At 36.3% G+C, this 17,297-nt stretch overlaps 1 protein-coding gene across 3 annotated transcripts in view; it reads right to left on the bottom strand.

Moving 5' to 3' along the window:
• The window catches only part of PLXDC2 (plexin domain containing 2), a 467,700-nt gene that overhangs the window by 229,222 nt on the left and 221,181 nt on the right, over window positions 1-17,297 (bottom strand). For all 3 annotated transcript variants that reach the window (XR_010577861.2, XM_074001155.1, XM_074001156.1), the window contains one exon: window positions 5,926-6,072. Coding sequence is in view for 2 of the 3 variants with exons in the window: in XM_074001155.1 (XP_073857256.1) it covers window positions 5,926-6,072 (147 nt within the window). In the remaining variant the exon portion in view is untranslated. The remainder of the gene's footprint in view (window positions 1-5,925; window positions 6,073-17,297) is intronic.

The following is a 17,297-nucleotide window of genomic DNA, read 5'->3' as shown; positions in this document are numbered from 1 at the left end:
ATTATTGTGGATGGGAGAAAAGGAAAAACTTACTTTATTTCCACGCTCCTCCTCTTTCAAGAATATTATCTAAGATTCCAAAATAGTGTTTGGACCACATTTATATGCAGTGATGGTAAAGGGGGAAATATGTCTTTAAAAAAATAATGTTCCTAGGTAAAACATCTCTTGTACCCTCCTCTTTTCCATTTCAGGAAGCAGGGAAGTGGGTGATAAGTTGCCTCTTCTGGGAGGGTCAACATTCTTGCCTTCTCACTGTACCTCTTGCTTATTCAGGGCTAAATTGTTAGCCCTCTGGCCCTGGGACTATCCCGAGCTAAATCTTTTTTTTTTTTTTTTTTTGCATAATTTGTTGACAGAATATATACTCGTGGGCATGCAAATTACATGAACTGGTGATAAGATTCGAGAAACTCCCTTCTTCCCCTTGGAGCTTAAATTTAAATCCTGTTTCCAGCCAACTTACCAGAGAGCTTTTTATGTCAATGAGAACAGAAGCAAAGCTAATTAATAAGGTGGATTCATGTCTGCCGTTTTCCATTTTCCCTTGTGGTTTACCACCTCAGTAACATGAAGTATGTGTGTGTGTTGCCTGTAGACGTGTATGTGGGCATTACTCAGCCCCCGGTCATAATATCACTTTAATATTAAAATTCTGTCATCTTTTGTAACAACTTGATTTTATTCTGAGAAAAGCGCAATGGAAATGAAACAGAGAACCAAGCAGGATTGGAAAGGTAGAAAGACCAACTGAGGAAATGCTAGAACATGGATTATTCTATACAGTTTGGAAAGCTCAGGCTAATATTTAGTAATCACATTTATGAAAAGAGAATGTGGGGAATTTTACAAATATTCTAGCAAGTACATTTGTAATATTTAGGCTGTAAATTTAAATGAAGGAGTTCACGTAGCATTTTTTTTTCAGATGGAAAATAGTTAATATTACCAATCTTATTGTTAAAACGGAAGTGTGTGTCAGTGTTTTTTTGTGTGTGTGTTTGTGTGATCATGTATGGTGGGTGTGTGTGTGTGTTTTCTGTTGAGAGTAATAAAGTAGATACAGGACCAATGTCTTCTTTATTTCCATAAATAAAGTTTTATTGGAACACAGCCATGCCTGTTCATTTACATATTGTCTATGGCTATTAAGCTATAACAATAGAGTCAAGTAGTTGTGACAGAGACCATAAGGCCTGCCTGCAACAACTAACATATTATCTTGACCTTTTGAGAAACAGGATGCCAACCCCTGCTATAGAGTCTGAGCATGGTCCCTGGATTAGTGGCATGAGCATGACCTTGGAATTTGTAGAAATACAAATTTTCTGGCCCATCTAGACCTGCCAAATAAGAGATTTGGTTTTTATACTAATAAACGAAAGCACAGGAGTGCACAAGACTGTGGCTAGCAAAGCTCTGTGCTGAGTCAGCCTTGTATGAAACACATCATGAAGTAAAAACTATAATGATGGAATCAGATCTGACAAGATGGAGGCCAAAAATATTCAAAATTAAGAGAAAGAGTATTTAAAATAGGGTTTATACCTCCACTGTCATTAATCCAACCCTAAGTGTATATTGGGTCTTGAGATACAATATAACCATAATAGCACATATAAATTTTTTAACCTTTATTTTAGGGTCAGCAGTATGTGTGAAACTTTGTTACACAGGTGAACTCATGTTATAGGAATTTGTTGTACGGATTCTTTCATCACCCAAATATTAAGCTTAGCAATCAATAGTTATCTTTTCTGCTCCTCTCTCTCCTCCCACCCTCCACCCTTAAGTAGACTCCAGTGTCTGTTTTTCCCTACTTTGTGTTCATAACTTATCATTTAGCTCCACTTATACGTAAGAACATGGTATATTTGGTTCCTGTTCCATTATTAGTTTGCTAAGGATAATGGCCTCCAGTTCTGTTCATGTTCCCACAAAAGACATAATCTTGTTCTTTTTTATGGCAGGATAGTATTCCATAGTATATATGTACCACATTTTCTTTATCCAATCTGTCATTGATGGGCATTTAGGTTGATTCCATGTCTTTGCTTTTGTGAATAGTGCTGCAATAAACATTCACATGCATGTGTCTTTATGGTAGAATGATTTATATTCCTCTGGGTATATACCCAGTAATAGGATTGCTGGGTCGAATGGTATTTCTGTCTTTAGGTCTTTGAGGAATTGCCATACTTCTTTCCACAATGGTTGAACTAATTTACAGCATCACCAACAGTGTATAAGTGTTCCCTTTAATCTGCAACCTCACCAGCATCTGTTTTTGTTTTTGTTTTTTTTTACTTTTTAATAACAGCCATTCTAATAGGTGTGAAATGATATCTCACTGGGGTTTTTGTTTTGCATTTCTCTAATGATCAGTGATATTGAGCTTTTTTTCATATGCTTCTTGGCTGCATGTATATCTTCTTTTGAAAAGTGCCTGTTCATGTCTTTGCCCACTTTTTAATGTTTTTTTTTTCTTGTAAATTTGTTTAAGTTCCCTGTAGATGCTGGATATTAGACCTTTGTCAGATGCATAGCTTGCAAATATTTTCTCCCATTCTGTAGGTTGTCTGTTTACTCTGTTGATAGTTTCTTTTGCTGTGCAGAAGCTCTTTAGTTTAATTAGATCCCATTTGTTAATTTTTGCTTTCGTCGTGATTGCTTTTGGTGTCTTTGCCTTTTACTATGTCCAGAATGGTATTGCCTAGGTTGTCTTCCAGGGTTTTTATAGTTTTGGATTTTACATCTAAGTCTTTAATCCATCTTGAATTGATTTTTTGTATATGGTGTAAGGAAGGGATCTAGCTTCAATCTGCTGTATATGGCTAGCCAGTTATCCCAGCACCATTTATTAAATAGGGAGTCTTTTCTCCATTGCTTGTTTTTGTCAGGTTTGTTGAAGGTCAGATCGTCATAGATGTGTGGCCTTACTTCTGGGCTCTCTATTCTATTCCATTAGTCGGTGTGACTGTTTTTGTACCAGTAACATGTTGTTTTGGTAACTTCAGCCCTGCAGTATAATTTGAAGTTGGGCAATGTGATGCTTCTAGTTTTGTTATTTTTGTTTAGAATTGCCTTGGCTATTTGGGCTCTTTTTTGGTTCCATATGAATTGTAAATAAATTTTTCTACTTCTGTGAAGAATGTCATTGGTAGTGTGATAGGAATAGCCTTGAATCTGTAAATTGCTTTGGGCAGTATGGCCATTTTAATGATATTGATTCTTCCTATCCAAGAGCATGTGATTTTTTTTTTTTTTCCATTTGTTTGTGTCTTCGCTGATTTCTTTGAGCAGTGCTTTGTAATTCTCATTGCAGAGATTTTTCACTTCCTTGGTTAGCTGTATTACTAGGTATTTTATTGTTTTTGTGGCAATTGTGAATGAGATTGTCTTCCTGATTTGACTCTTGGCGTGGCAGTTGGTGATGTATAGGAATGCTTGTGATTTCTGAACATTGATTTTGTATCCTGAAACTTGCTGAAGTTGCTTATCAGCTAAAGGAGCTTTTGGGCCTAGACTATGGGGTTCTCTAGATATAGAATCATGCCATCTGAAAACAGGGATAGTTTGACTTCCTCTCTTCTGACTTGGATGCTCTTTATTTCTTTGTCTTGCTTAATTACTCTGGCTAGGCCTTCCAATACTATGTTCAATAAGAATGATGAGAGAGGGCATCCTTGTGTTGTGGCAGTTTTCAAGGGGAATGCTTCAGCTTTTGCCCATTCAGTATAATGTTAGCTGTGGGTTTGTCACAGATGGCTCTTGTTACTTTGAGGTATGTTCCTTCTATGCCTAGTTTCTTGAGAGTGTTTAATATGAAGTGTGTCGAATTTTGTTGATAGTTTTTTCCACCAATTTCTAACTCTGAAGAAATGTTTGTTAATGGCTTAAATACTCGTGGATAACCAAGAACCCAAGATATGACAATGGCAGAGTATCTAAAACAAAAGCCTCTAACAATTGTATATATTTAACCATCAACATAAAGAGCACCAGGTAAGTTACAACCAGAAGTTCAAGTCCTTCCATTTATGTTTGAGGCGACCTCAAGTGTTAAAAGCAACAAACAATGTCACTGCCATACTAACAATAAGAAAAAAATGGACTGTCTACAGTATTATCATTTTTCATGAGACAATCAGAGAGCTGTTACAAGGCAACCAAGTAAACCCTATTGCAAAGAGAACAGGCTTCTTTAAGGAGAGGCAGGATACAAACTGTCTTACATTGGGGGGCAGAACAGAGGAGAGAGATGGTAGCCATATTTGTATAGAGGAAGAAATCAGCTAATACTTTAACTGAGGAACTTCTTTCTCTGCTTATAGATGTCACCCATAGTGACTGACACTAGAACTAGGCCACGTCAATGAATCCCCATGTGCACACACCAACATTCAAAACTCCACAAAGTATATTTTATACTATTAACCACTGTGCTATAGTAGGAAGGTTGTCAAATGCAATAGATCTCAGATAGACATTGTTCGAATCTATTCTTTACAATTTTCTCTTCTCTTGAAAATCTGTTGGAAATTCCACAGTGAATTATTTCTAAATCTGTCATCTTGCCTACCTGGGGTTGCCTGAATATAGAAAAAAGTGGGGTGGGGGTGGATGATGGAATTTAGTAAGGAAAGGTAGCTACTTTGTTTGCTTCTCAGACTCAGGAAGCATGTGCTCTACACTGAAAATTCAATGAATCATCATAGTACACTATTCTTAATTTCCATTTAGCTTTTAGCAGTTGATCTCCTGAAAACAGGAACATCTACGTATAAACAAGGAAGGCCACTGCCAAAAATTTTGATATTTAACATTTATCAAATCAATGCCTCTCTAAATAACTTGAAAGGTTAAAGCTGTTTTCTTTTCACTTCAGGTCATACTGAAGAGAACATCTCATGGTTTCATCAATGACACTATCACCACCGTTACCCAGGCCAGCAAAACCAAACACCTGTTAAAATGTGAAATCCGGCATTTATCATAAAATGATGATCAAAGAACATTCTGAGAACCAAGTGTGATACATTTTACACACAAAATTTGAGCATCAGCTTGGCTACCCAGGTTAACACCCCAGTTTACCACTTTCTAGTGGAGACCCTTGGACAGGTTATCTGAATTTTCCAAGACTCCTCAGTTCTCTTATCTGCAATGTGTGATGTAATAATATTTAAATCATAGGATTGTTGTGAAGATTGAAAAAGCTAATGCATTTGAGCATTCAGGCTGGCCCTTGAATAGCCTACTCATGACCATGTAAGGAAAGGGAGGCAAGTATTAATATTCCCTCTCATCTTCAGTTTACACATGCAGAAAGCACCTCAGAATAGTTAAATTATTTATTTCAGGAGCACGGTTAGGAAATAATGAGCCCAGGCTTAAAATATCAATGTGATGCTTTCTATATTTTATTATTTTTCTTTATATCAAACGTCTTCATTTAAGAACATAATTTGTTCTATATATGTTATCTAAGTCATAAATGACTTCGGTTAAATCTTTGGTTAAATCCAAGACCAAGAGGAATAAACTCATGTAAATGGGAAGATACCAAATGCAAGTAATTTTTTAAAATGTTCTATACACTCATGGGTTATAAGAAAACTAAAAATAATCCAAGATAAAGCTCAATTTTGAATCCAATATACGTTCATCAGATAGACTAAGAAAACTGGTTAAATTAATGACAGTATATCAAAACAATTCTATTTCATTTTCTTTCATATCTTATATGTAATTATTAATCTAAATTACAATTACAGAACTGAATATACTTGAAAAATGATTACCACAGATAGGGCCATTTTAATATTTAATTATCAAACTTATAAAAGAAATGGCTACAGGCCAATTAAAGCAACCATTTTTTTCACAGTAGGAAAAACGAACCCTGAATGTCAAAACACTTACTGCAGCTTGCCGATGAGTATTTGACAATATTCCATGAATCTTCACTTTATCTTTTTCCATTTGGTCTATGTTCACCCACAAATCCCGGCTGGCAGAATCAGATGGGCCATATATTCGAGATATGTAGTAATTGTGGTCTGTATCCTCCTGCAATAACAGATAATAATATATATCAAGAACAGAGATGTTTTAACTACAATTCTTAAAAAAAAACCTATTGAACTCAAGAGTATTAATAGTCTTTAAAAGAGCCAAATGAATTAACTAAACTCTGAGAGAAATGAATTTGGATTACATAAATAAATGTGCACACCCACACACACACATGAACTGTAAGAAAAAAATGTTAAATAAATAGCCCTATGATTTGAATAATAAAATTCAGAATGTGAATTTTGTCTTGTTCATTTATTATCTAAGTGCTAATTAAATAAAATAAAATGGTTCCTGAAATCCAGTGAAACCATGAATCCCATGTATTTTTTTCACAAATCATCAATCGAGACATATATGTAATCGATTGCAAAAAGAAAAAGAATATTCTATGCAGTATTCTAAGTAGATTTTGTCTTGTGACTAAAAGAAAGACTATGATCCAAATATAAATGTGGAGAATAGTGATTACATGTTTTGTATATTTAACAATTTCAATATATATTTCCTTCTAAGTTTTGTATTTTACATGAGTGTGTGTGTGTGCATGTGAGTGTGTGTAAAATTAGTAGTCTTTAGAGGAAATTATTAAATATACAAGAGTTAGAAGGAAATGTATACTGGGTGCAAATATCTAATTTTTCACCAGAACAAACAGGTCCTTTTGAACAAAAATGTCTCTTTCGAAATTTTTACTAAAAACCTATGGTATAATTACAATTAGTAATAACAAATTCAAACTTCTCTTCTTTAAAAATGAGGTTATATCAGGGCCTGCTTTCAGCTAATGGTCCTAGAAATGAAGACAATATATTTTTTCCTTTAATTTGAGTTACTACATTCTACTTTTATTTGAGTTCACATTGTTGATATTACCACAGTGCCTGTCACAAAGCCTTTATTCCTCATATTTCCCACTCAGTGAAGAGATGTAAATGTTTTAAGAAGCAATTTTGATGAGAAATACCCAGAAAAATTACATGATTTTTGGCTAATTCTGATTGCAATGTTTTATAACCATGAAATCAATTTGAGGAGTTAGTAGACAAAAAATATTTTAAAGCCTTCAGGTAAGTATAAGAAAAAATGTTGAATAAATAGGTCTATGATTTGAATAATAAGGTTTGGGATGTGAATTTTGTTTAATTCATTTATCATTTAAGTGATAATTAAATATAATAAAATTATTCTTGAAATCCAGTCAAAACATGAATCTCATGTATTTTTTAGCAAATCATCAATCGAGATATATACGTAACTTATTACAAAAAGGAAAAGAATATTCTATGTAGTATTCTAAATAGATTTTGCCTCGTGCCTAAAAGAGAGACTATGATCCAAATGTAAATATTGAGAATAGTGATTAAATGCTAACAGTAAGTTTTTTGTTTATGTAATAAAGACCTAGCATAGTGGCTCATGCCTGTAATCCCAGCACTTTGGGAAGCCAAGGCGGGCGGATTACCTGAGGTCAGGAGTTTGAGACCAGCCAGGCCAACATGGCGAAATACCATCTCTACTAAAAATACAAAAATTAGCCGGATGTGGTGGCGAGTGCTTGTAATCCCAGCTACTTGGGAGACTGAAGTAGGAGAATTGCTTAATTCTGGAGGCAAAGTTTGCAGCGAGCCAAGATTGTACCACTGCATTCCAGCCTGGGAGACAGTGAGACTCCATTTTAAAAAAACAAAACACAGGCCGGGCGCGGTGGCTCAAGCCTGTAATCCCAGCACTTTGGGAGGCCGAGACGGGCGTATCACGAGGTAATGGATCGAGACCATCCTGGCTAACACGGTGAAACCCCGTCTCTACTAAAAAATACAAAAAAAAAAAAAAAACCAAACAAACAAACAAACAAAAAAAACAAGCCGGGCGAGGTGGCGAGCGTCTGTAGTCCCAGCTACTCGGGAGGCTGAGGCAGGAGAATGGCGTAAACCCGGGAGGCGGAGCTTGCAGTGAGCCGAGATCCGGCCACTGCGCTCCAGCCTGGGCAACAGAGTGAGACTCTGTCTCAAAAAAAATAATAATAATAAATAAATAAATAAAAATAAAAACAAAACAAACAAATAAAACGCCCTAGGTATATCTGCAATTAAACTCTGGGTATGGCACACAAATTATATGTACACCTTGGTGAAAGAAAAGAAAGGTCTACAGAGAAAGAAGAACAAAGTAAATATAAAGAAAGAAGAAAGAAGATCATGCAGCCCCCAAAGGCTCTGACACCTCAATGGGTTTCCAGCCCTCCCTCTGTTCCAGAATCTCATAATGACACTGATAGTTTGGGTTGTCTGAGGGTAAAACACACTGTGGATGTGTCTCTGGTATGTATTCAACTCATCTGTGTGTACTGGGCTTCACAACCAGAAGATTTGGAGGTGGGAACCTTCCTTGACATTGGGCACAGGCCATTTTGCTCATGTTATTACACTGGTCACAGTGGTTGGTGGCATGCATGAGCAGATAACCTAAGAAGGCGCAATTACTGAGACATTCAGGAATTTAGGTAGAGAAGAGATCATTTCCCTTGTTCTGATTGCTGAGATATGTAGGCGTGAGACCTGGAACCACTGGCTCCATTTTGCTACTATGAGGAAATTCTGTCTGAAGATAAGGCAAACACATTGCTAAAGAAAGAATTACAGGCTGGACGTGGTGGTTTATGCCTGTAATCCCAACACTTTGGGAGGCCGAGGAGGGTGGATCACCTGAGGTCAGGAGTTCCAGACCAGCCTAGCAAAAATGGTGAAACGCCGTCTCTACTGCCAGGCATAGCACTTGAACCAGGAGAATTGCTTGAATCTGGGAGGCAGAGTTTGCAGTGAGCTGAGATCATGCTGTTACATTCCAGCCTGGGTAACAGAGCAAGACTCTATCAAAGAAAGAAAAGAATGAGAGAAAGAGAGGGAGGAGGGAGGGAAGGAAGGAAGGAAGGAAGGGAGGAAGGGAGGAAGGGAGGAGGGGAAGAGGGAAGGAGGGAGGGAGGGAGGGAGGGAGGGAGGGAAGGAAGGAAGGAAGGAAGGAAGGAAGGAAGGAAGGAAGGAAGGAAGGAAGGAAGGAAGGAAGGAAGGGCCAGATCCCTGAGCAAGTCTATCTAGGTGTGACCTGTTACTGGACTTGTTCATTCCATGAAACCTTGAGTCTTTTTCTATTGTTAGATCACCTTGAATTAGGTTATGGTCAACTGAAAGAATCATAACTGAAAAAACAGGCCTTTTTACTTGCAACCAAACTTAAACAACTTTGAGCAAGGCCACCTAGAAATCATTTCATTGAATATTTTCTTCAAAGCCACCCTTTTATAGCATTCACTGAAATTTTTATAAAATTAAAAATTAAATTATTATGTAAAATAATAATTCATTTATTTTTTCAGTGAATGGTATAAAAGGGTGGTTTTGAAGAAAATACTCAATGTGTTTAAATCAAAATTTAATTTTTATCCCTATTGACAGTATTATTACAAAGATTTCAGGAACATTGAAGTTAAAGATGTAATCTTTAGGTGAATTATATAACAGATTATTTGATTGATGCTGCAAAATTTCCCTGTAATTACTAAATAGATATTTTCTTTAAAATGTCAAAATTTCAGAATTGAGTTCAGGATAATTTTTGAAATCAGCATTTATAAAATAACCTTGGCATTTTCCTTAATCTCTGGATTTCTGTGATTAGTTAAGAAAGAGTCTTGAAGTTATCATAAAGAGCAAGAATATCATTGTACTTAAATAATGAATTACCTGCAAAAATATACACAATTTAGTCTAATTACGAAGTCCACCACTGATACACTATGTGAAAATACACCTTCAGTTTTTCTTAAATCAGAGCTGCCAAAAACAATATCACATCTTTGAAATACTAGAGCTCGGTATCTGACTTCCATAGCCCACGCCTGCCAAGTTGTCATGGCAACCTTTATTCAAAAAGGAAGACAATTTATTGTTTACTTAGGAAGGCAGAGACACAAGTTATTAAATTCCAGAGAGGTGTTTGGCTCAGATATTCAGAAAAACCATAAAATAGATTTCTCAAAAATGTGACATTTTAGCACTAGTAAATTATTCAAAACACGTCTTATCCTTTTTTAGGAGCAATGGCACTTAAGGAGTTGTCAAAAGCCACTTTGAGTGCAAAGATTTTCATTTTCTGTTCAAGAGCAAACTATTTCTAACACCATAGAAAATAAAACAAAACACTACTGTGATATGCCTAGTTGCCAATTCATTTAGGAAAGCAACTGTTAGAGAAAGTAGATGGCACAGTATGTGGTATTAAATCGTATAAATCCATGTTTCTCGAAAATGCATGGAAATGTGCAGCTGTAGACAGAGGATTTACACCAAAAATACGGAGGAAAAGTTATCATAACTGCAACTTAGCTGTTCTGCAGCAATCAATCTATATAATTCCTAACCCAAATGCTGCCTTCTTTTCTATCATGGGTGTTGCTTTTATGATGGATAATGTTTATGAATGCCTCACATTGCCTCATGCAGTAATGATATTTGAACTCCAGCTTCATTTCATTTAGAACTTAAAAAAAAGCAAAAAAGAAAAAAGATCAAATACATATTATATGACTATCAGTGTAGTAGTCATTTGATATACTTAAATGACTGGATGGATTTAAGTATATCATGGTATCAATGGATACTTAAAACATAATCAAAATTCTTAGTAAGATTATTTAGCACTGAATGAATCGGCCACCTCTTGAAGATCATTCCTTAATTAATAAAGGAAGATTATAACTTGAATGGTTCTTGCCAAGTATTAACAAATATATTGAATCCTTATAAGAGTGATTTCACAAGGGCTACGCAAGTCATTTAAAGATAAATCTATTTTAAAATATTACTTGTGAATACTACACTCCTCAGAAATAAAGAGTTAATAAAAGAGTTCCCTGTGATCTAAAAAACAAACAAACAAACAAACAAACAAACAAAAACATGCTAGTATAAGAAACCAAAAGCACACGATGAAATAACAAGAGGAGAGAAAGAGTGAACTGGCAGTAGTCAGGTAAAGAATTACAGAGATGAACCCACTAGTAGCCAGAATAAGCACGACTAAATTACCAGTCAGGACACAGGAAATAGCTCCGAGGCACACACAACATGAAATGGAAAAGAACAATGAGATAAATGTCTAGGGCGAATGCTTTGGATTGAATGTTGGTGTCCCCTTGCTAAAATTCCTAAGTGGAAGCCCCAATGCCCAATGTGCCTGTATCTGGAGATATAGTCTTTAGGAAGGTAATTAAGGCTAAATAATGTCATAAGATTGGGGTCCTTATTCAATAGGATTAGTGTCCTTGCAAGAAGAGATATGAAATTCATTTCCCCTCCTTCCCTCTCTTTTTAATTCTCTCTTTTTCTCTCATATGAGAATACAGCAGGAAGGCTGTCTATAAGCCAGAAAGGGAGCCCTCACTAAGAACCCAAACAGCTGGCACCTTGATTTAGGACCTTTAGCTGCCAGAACTGTGAGAAAAAATACTTTTGTTCTTTAAGCCGCCGAGCCTATCGTATTTTGTTGTGGCATCTCAAGCTGACAAGACAAAAGTCAGCACAGAAATTGCAGGGGAACAGAAAGGAGATCAGGTGCATATGTAGTTGTTGTAGAAAAAAAAAATTAATGATATATTAGAAAAATATTTTTCTGAGATAAAGACTTGAATTTCCACATCATGTCTTAAGAAAATCTGCCATAGAATTTTGAGTACCACAAAATTTCCTAATGAGGTTTCCAATAGATTAAACAAGGAAGTCTTATAGGCATCTAGAAAGAAATTGAGCTATCTATATGGAGGAAAAAAATTCAATAAGTGTGTACCTGGTACCTCTCCATAACATCTGATATTAACAATGTTTATACAATCTCAGAGAATAAAGTTGTGACTCAAGAATTTTTCTGTTCAGTTAAGTTGTAATTTAAATATATAGGAAACAAATATATTTTTAATACATACAAATATACAGAGAATATGCCATCAATAAGAACTTCTTAAAAATGTAATGCCTAATTATACACTGAATCAACCAATGGGTGAATCAATGCACCTGTAATAAAAAATTCTATAACTATTAGCTGTATTCAGCATGTGGCTATCTATGGGAAGAGAGAAACTATAGCAAATCTTCTGATGGGTGAGCACTGTATCCATGAAAATTATGTAAAGGGAAAAAGGACAATTTCACTATTATGGTTATAAATCAGAATGCCATTACTATCAACCATGAAAATATAAAAATAACTATCTAATGTTTCATAGCAGGCAATTAACAGACAAATCTGAAAGTATAAAAATATAGTTTTAAAAATAGTAAACTCAAAATGTTAATGTTTTAGGTAACCGTTTAAGGTAAAAGTCTGAAACTAGTGGCCTTCAGGTTGTATGCCAGGCACTGAAAGCCCATGATTTTCCTCAAACATAGTATTGTCAACTGAAGAATCATGAGGTTCATAAATTTGGAAAGAAAGTTTTATTTCTCCTTTCCAAATTCTAATAAAATTGGGAAAGGTGAGGGAGGGGATAGGATCTTTATCTCACATTGCATTCCAAATAGTCCACTCACAAACCAGCTGGGAGCTACCAGTCCTTCTGCAAGGCAGCTCCTGCAAGCTACAGTCTGGCCACCCTGCAATGGGAAGGGTATCCTCCAGCAAAAGTCGAGAGCAACACGGGGATTTATGTTAATCAGGGTAGCTGAGTATACATATTCAATAAGCTACAGGAGGAGTCCTGAGTATTTATGAAAGGCAAAACACGCACAAGTGCAATTGAGCTTTGTGCCTCTTCAAGGGTCACATGTACAAAAAATGCTGTTAGCATGATCCAAGGGTAGAGATCTGGCCCCCCTGACATCGAAAGGTGAAGCCAAGGACACCAAAACTCTCACTGGGCATCCTCCTTGAGTCAGCGGAAACCTGTCCAGACATGGCAGTCTAGTTTTGGGAAGGGTTGCACCGGGAAACTGGCAAGTGGTAATGTGGAAACAGCAAAGTGGGAGGGGGAGTCCCGTGGCTGCCTCAGATGACTGGCTAAGGGTGATAAAGGAACGAGTCATCTGTTTATTGTGTTCCAGAGCTGATTTCTGCTTACTCCTTGGAAAGAATTCTGGTTAAGGGTTAATAAGGAAGGGGTGCACTGAGGCATGACTGACCTTCCATCCCACCACAGCCGGGAACTCAGCTGTTAAGGTTTCTCTGAGGTCCTCTTGGCCAAAATGGGTCAATTCAGCTGGTTAGAAGCTTAGAATTTTATTTTTATTTTTCAGCACTCACGCTATAATCTCAATTTTACAAAATTACAGCTATTCAAATATGAATGTGCATATTTCTACTCACCTATTTTTCTCCACCCTCTCTGAAAATTTGCCTAAAGATATGAGTAGAAGATATTTACCATATATTGACTGGTTAATTCCAGATGACAGAATTTAGAAGCATTCTCCTCCCTCTCATCTGTATTATATGGATTTTTTACAATAAACACATTATATGCAAACCACTTTCTTCTTTTTCTTTATATAAAGCTTTAGAAAATATATGAAGATGCTCAAGGGTATTGTTGATTTTTTGAATCAAACCGCCAACATAGATCAAGAGACACAAGGCCATATGCTACACACAGTAAACAGTTCTATAGAATTTCTATCATAAGTATGTTGTAAAGTTCTCAAAAAAGAATCCTTTAACATACCATAGATCAGATACTCAATATGGAGATTCAAGGTCAATAACTTAAAATTACTCTGTGAAACAGGTGATATGTAAATTTCCATTACCTTTTCTTTCAGGTACTAGCTTCGATAACTTAACTGCTGTAGAATGCAATTTTTTTTTTTACTAATTGCCATAAACAAAATCAGCATTAAGAGAAATGCAGTAAAATGTTCATTTCTGCTAAACTTGGAATGAGAGATTGGAGTTCAAATCTTTATAAAGTGATTTTTTTGTTGTAAGTGTTTTACAGAAACATCACCAAACCATCTCCTTTTTTCACTCATTTATATAGACAGTAAACTGGACACACAGCTACATTCTGACATAGTTGTGGGTAGATCAGGAAGGAACCAAGGTGAGGAGGAAGATAGCCTGTGGTTGAAGACATTAAACTTGCAGACCGGAGAACTGATCTCTGGTTCTCACTGGCTTGGTCCCTAACGAGCTGTCACTTTAGTGAGGTCAGTTATCCATTCAGTTCATTTCAGTGTGGCCTTTCCTGCACATAGATTCCCTCTTTTGCCAGAAGTAAAATCATACAGAAAAAGGCAGGGGTCTTGGACTTAAAGAGCTGACCAGTGGAATGAGTAACAACTCCTAGCCGGGTTGGAAACAGACCTCATTGAAAGCAATGTGAGATAAAGGTTCCACCCTTGAATCTCCACCTTTTTCAATTACCTTAGAAGGTGACCTATAGGGAGTGAGGTGTGGGCAGATAATTAAGTCACATTAATTTTTTTTCTCAGCAAAAAGTGAATGATAGTATTTAGCTTTCTTTCACTGGGTTGCTAAAGAATTATATTAAATGAATGTTATTTAAACACATTTGAAAAGCCTAAGAACAGAATATAAAGTACTCAGCATCCTTAAATCAAGCCCAATTTCAGCATGATCAGAACAATTACATATTAGCTTTGAATAGACTTCAGTACCCATCAACAAATACTACATTAATACCTTCTTCAGACACTAAGAACCATTACATGGTGCACAATTCAGTTTACTGATAGAGTGTCAGAATAATTTAAATCAATCCATCTGTCTTCTCTTGGTTATATCAGATTATTGCACCAGCTCTCATTATGCACATTTTTTCTGTGTTGTTACAGTTGTTTACCCATATCTTCACAATTCCCCAAGAATTTTCACCTACTTGATCTATTTGCAACATGGTCTATCCCTCTAGCAATATCTTTGACTTTTCTAGGTATGATTTATTTTATTCTTTATTTTATTTTATTTTTTTATTTTTTTCAAGACGGAGTCTTGCGCTGTCGCCCAGGCTGGAGTGCAGTGGTGCGATCTCGGCTCACTGCAGTCTCCGCCTCCTGGGTTCAAGTGATTCTCCTGCCTCAGTCTCCTGAGTAGCTGGGACTACAGGCGCGTGCTACCACACCCGGTTAATGTTTTTGTGTTTTTAGTAGAGATGGGGTTTCACCATGTTAGCCTCCATCTCCTGACCTCGTGATCTGCACGCCTTAGCCTCCCAACATGCTGGGATTCTAGGCGTGTCCTTCAGAAACGTTTAGTTAAGTGACCCTCCTAAAAATGTAGTAGAGTGGGGTGTGTAAGTGTGTGAATTTACTGTGAGGTCAGAATACTGTACAATACATTAAAGATAGGATTCCAGCGGTATTTCCATTATAAAACAGTTTCCATTTTCCCAGTAACAATCTCTCTCATAGATGAGATTGTCCTCTCTGCTATGCTGAGTTGGGTGAGCTATATGGCCATGAAAGCACAATACCCTTGTGATCTTTCAAATTCATAACAAAATTAACACAGCACAGTTAAGTGCTTGCCTAGATCTACAGGCATTTTGAGGTATATTAGTATGTGTTTACGTTGGTTCATTTACTAAATGAAATAGAATGTATTTTTTACTTGGGTATGCTACACCTTTATTTATCTACTTCCTGATACAAACCTTGAATCTTTTGAAGAATGAGCCCCATAGACTATTCCCAGGCATACAGTGATGAGATAGAAGATGCCAGAAAGAATCTGAGGCAGAGTTAGGTGCACTGCCAACTTACAAGGGATTTCTGAAGGCTTCACAAACTCAACAAAAAGTGTGATTCAAAAAAAATGTTTACAATATGTATGTGATTTCTACTAAAATACATAAAATTAACATTAAAATAATGTAGCTCAGAGGAGATTTGAGCTGAAGTACAGGTTCTGACTCTAAATAGCCACTGTAAGTTCTGGGCTTTAGTCTGTGTAGGAAGGAGTTGAACTAGATCTCTCATGGAATGCCTTTTAACTAAGCTTCTAAGATCTTTTGGCCACAGGGCAAATAGAAAGTGATTGCTAGGTATAGATCAGAAGACCATTTGCCTGATTTAAGTGGTCCTCACTAAGAGAGATAAAAGCATGTATTTGAATAGCTAGTGCAGGTAGCTAGTTACAGTTAGCACTGGTATCAGTTCCACTGGTACACAATCATCCTCATTGATAAATTGTAGATTGCCCCCAAACTTGGAAGCAAAATTCACGAACATGTTGCAGGGAATGTAAGAATCTCGGAGACCCTATGCATTATCTACATAAATGGAATAAATTATGGGTCTTGCGTATATGTGCGCAAATATCTTTCAAATACACAATATAATTGTGGTGGGTAAAATGCATGTTCATTTTTCAGAGCCACTGATTTTTTCTGTTAATTCTTGATAGTGTGATTTTCCAATCCACTGGAAATAAACAACTATGGTATGGAGGGCCTTAAAATGTTCTAATAATTAAAAAAAATTCACCCTTTGTAAAAGATGGAAATTTCTGTTCTACATTTAACAGGGCTGGAAATTGGGTACTGTTTGCATACTGCCTTAACATAACATACTGCTACCATAACAATGTACAACAGACTGGATGACTTAAACAACAGAAATTTATGTCTCACAGTTCTGGAGGCTAGAAGTCTGAGATCGAGGTTCCAGCTGATTCTGTTTTCATTGAGGGCTCTCTTTCTGGCCTGTAAAGGGCTGATTTCTCCCTGTGTCCTCAGGAGATGGAGAGAGAGTTCCCTGGAGTCTTCTCCTCCTCTTATAGGAACACAAATCTCATGGGATTAGGGCCCCACCCTTATAGTCTCATTTAACCTTACTTCCTAAAGGCCTTGATTCCAAATACAGTCACACCGGGGCCTAGGGCTTCAACCTATGCATTTGGAGTGGATGGGGGGCACAGTTTTATTCCACAGAACATACAAACAGTTAAGTTTTATTAAGTTTGGATTTGTAAAAAAGCCCCAGATGCCAGATATATTACTTTCAAGAACCTATGTCATTTTCTAGTACTAATCAGAATTGCCACTCAAGCTTTCTAATATAAGGAGGCTTTTGGAAAAATCCAGTTATTTGTCTTGATCTATTTCTTAGCAAAAAAACTGATAACTGACTTCTATTTATAATTTTAAAAGAATTTTGCAAAAATTTACTCAGAATCAACTTCTAAAAATTATAACTCAGTTAAGAATT

This window comes from Macaca fascicularis, chromosome 9, assembly GCF_037993035.2.
Source record: "Macaca fascicularis isolate 582-1 chromosome 9, T2T-MFA8v1.1".
NCBI classification, from domain to species: Eukaryota; Metazoa; Chordata; class Mammalia; order Primates; family Cercopithecidae; genus Macaca; species Macaca fascicularis.
The sequence above is the reverse complement of the archived record's forward strand: the minus strand, read 5'-3'. Positions and strand labels throughout refer to the sequence as shown.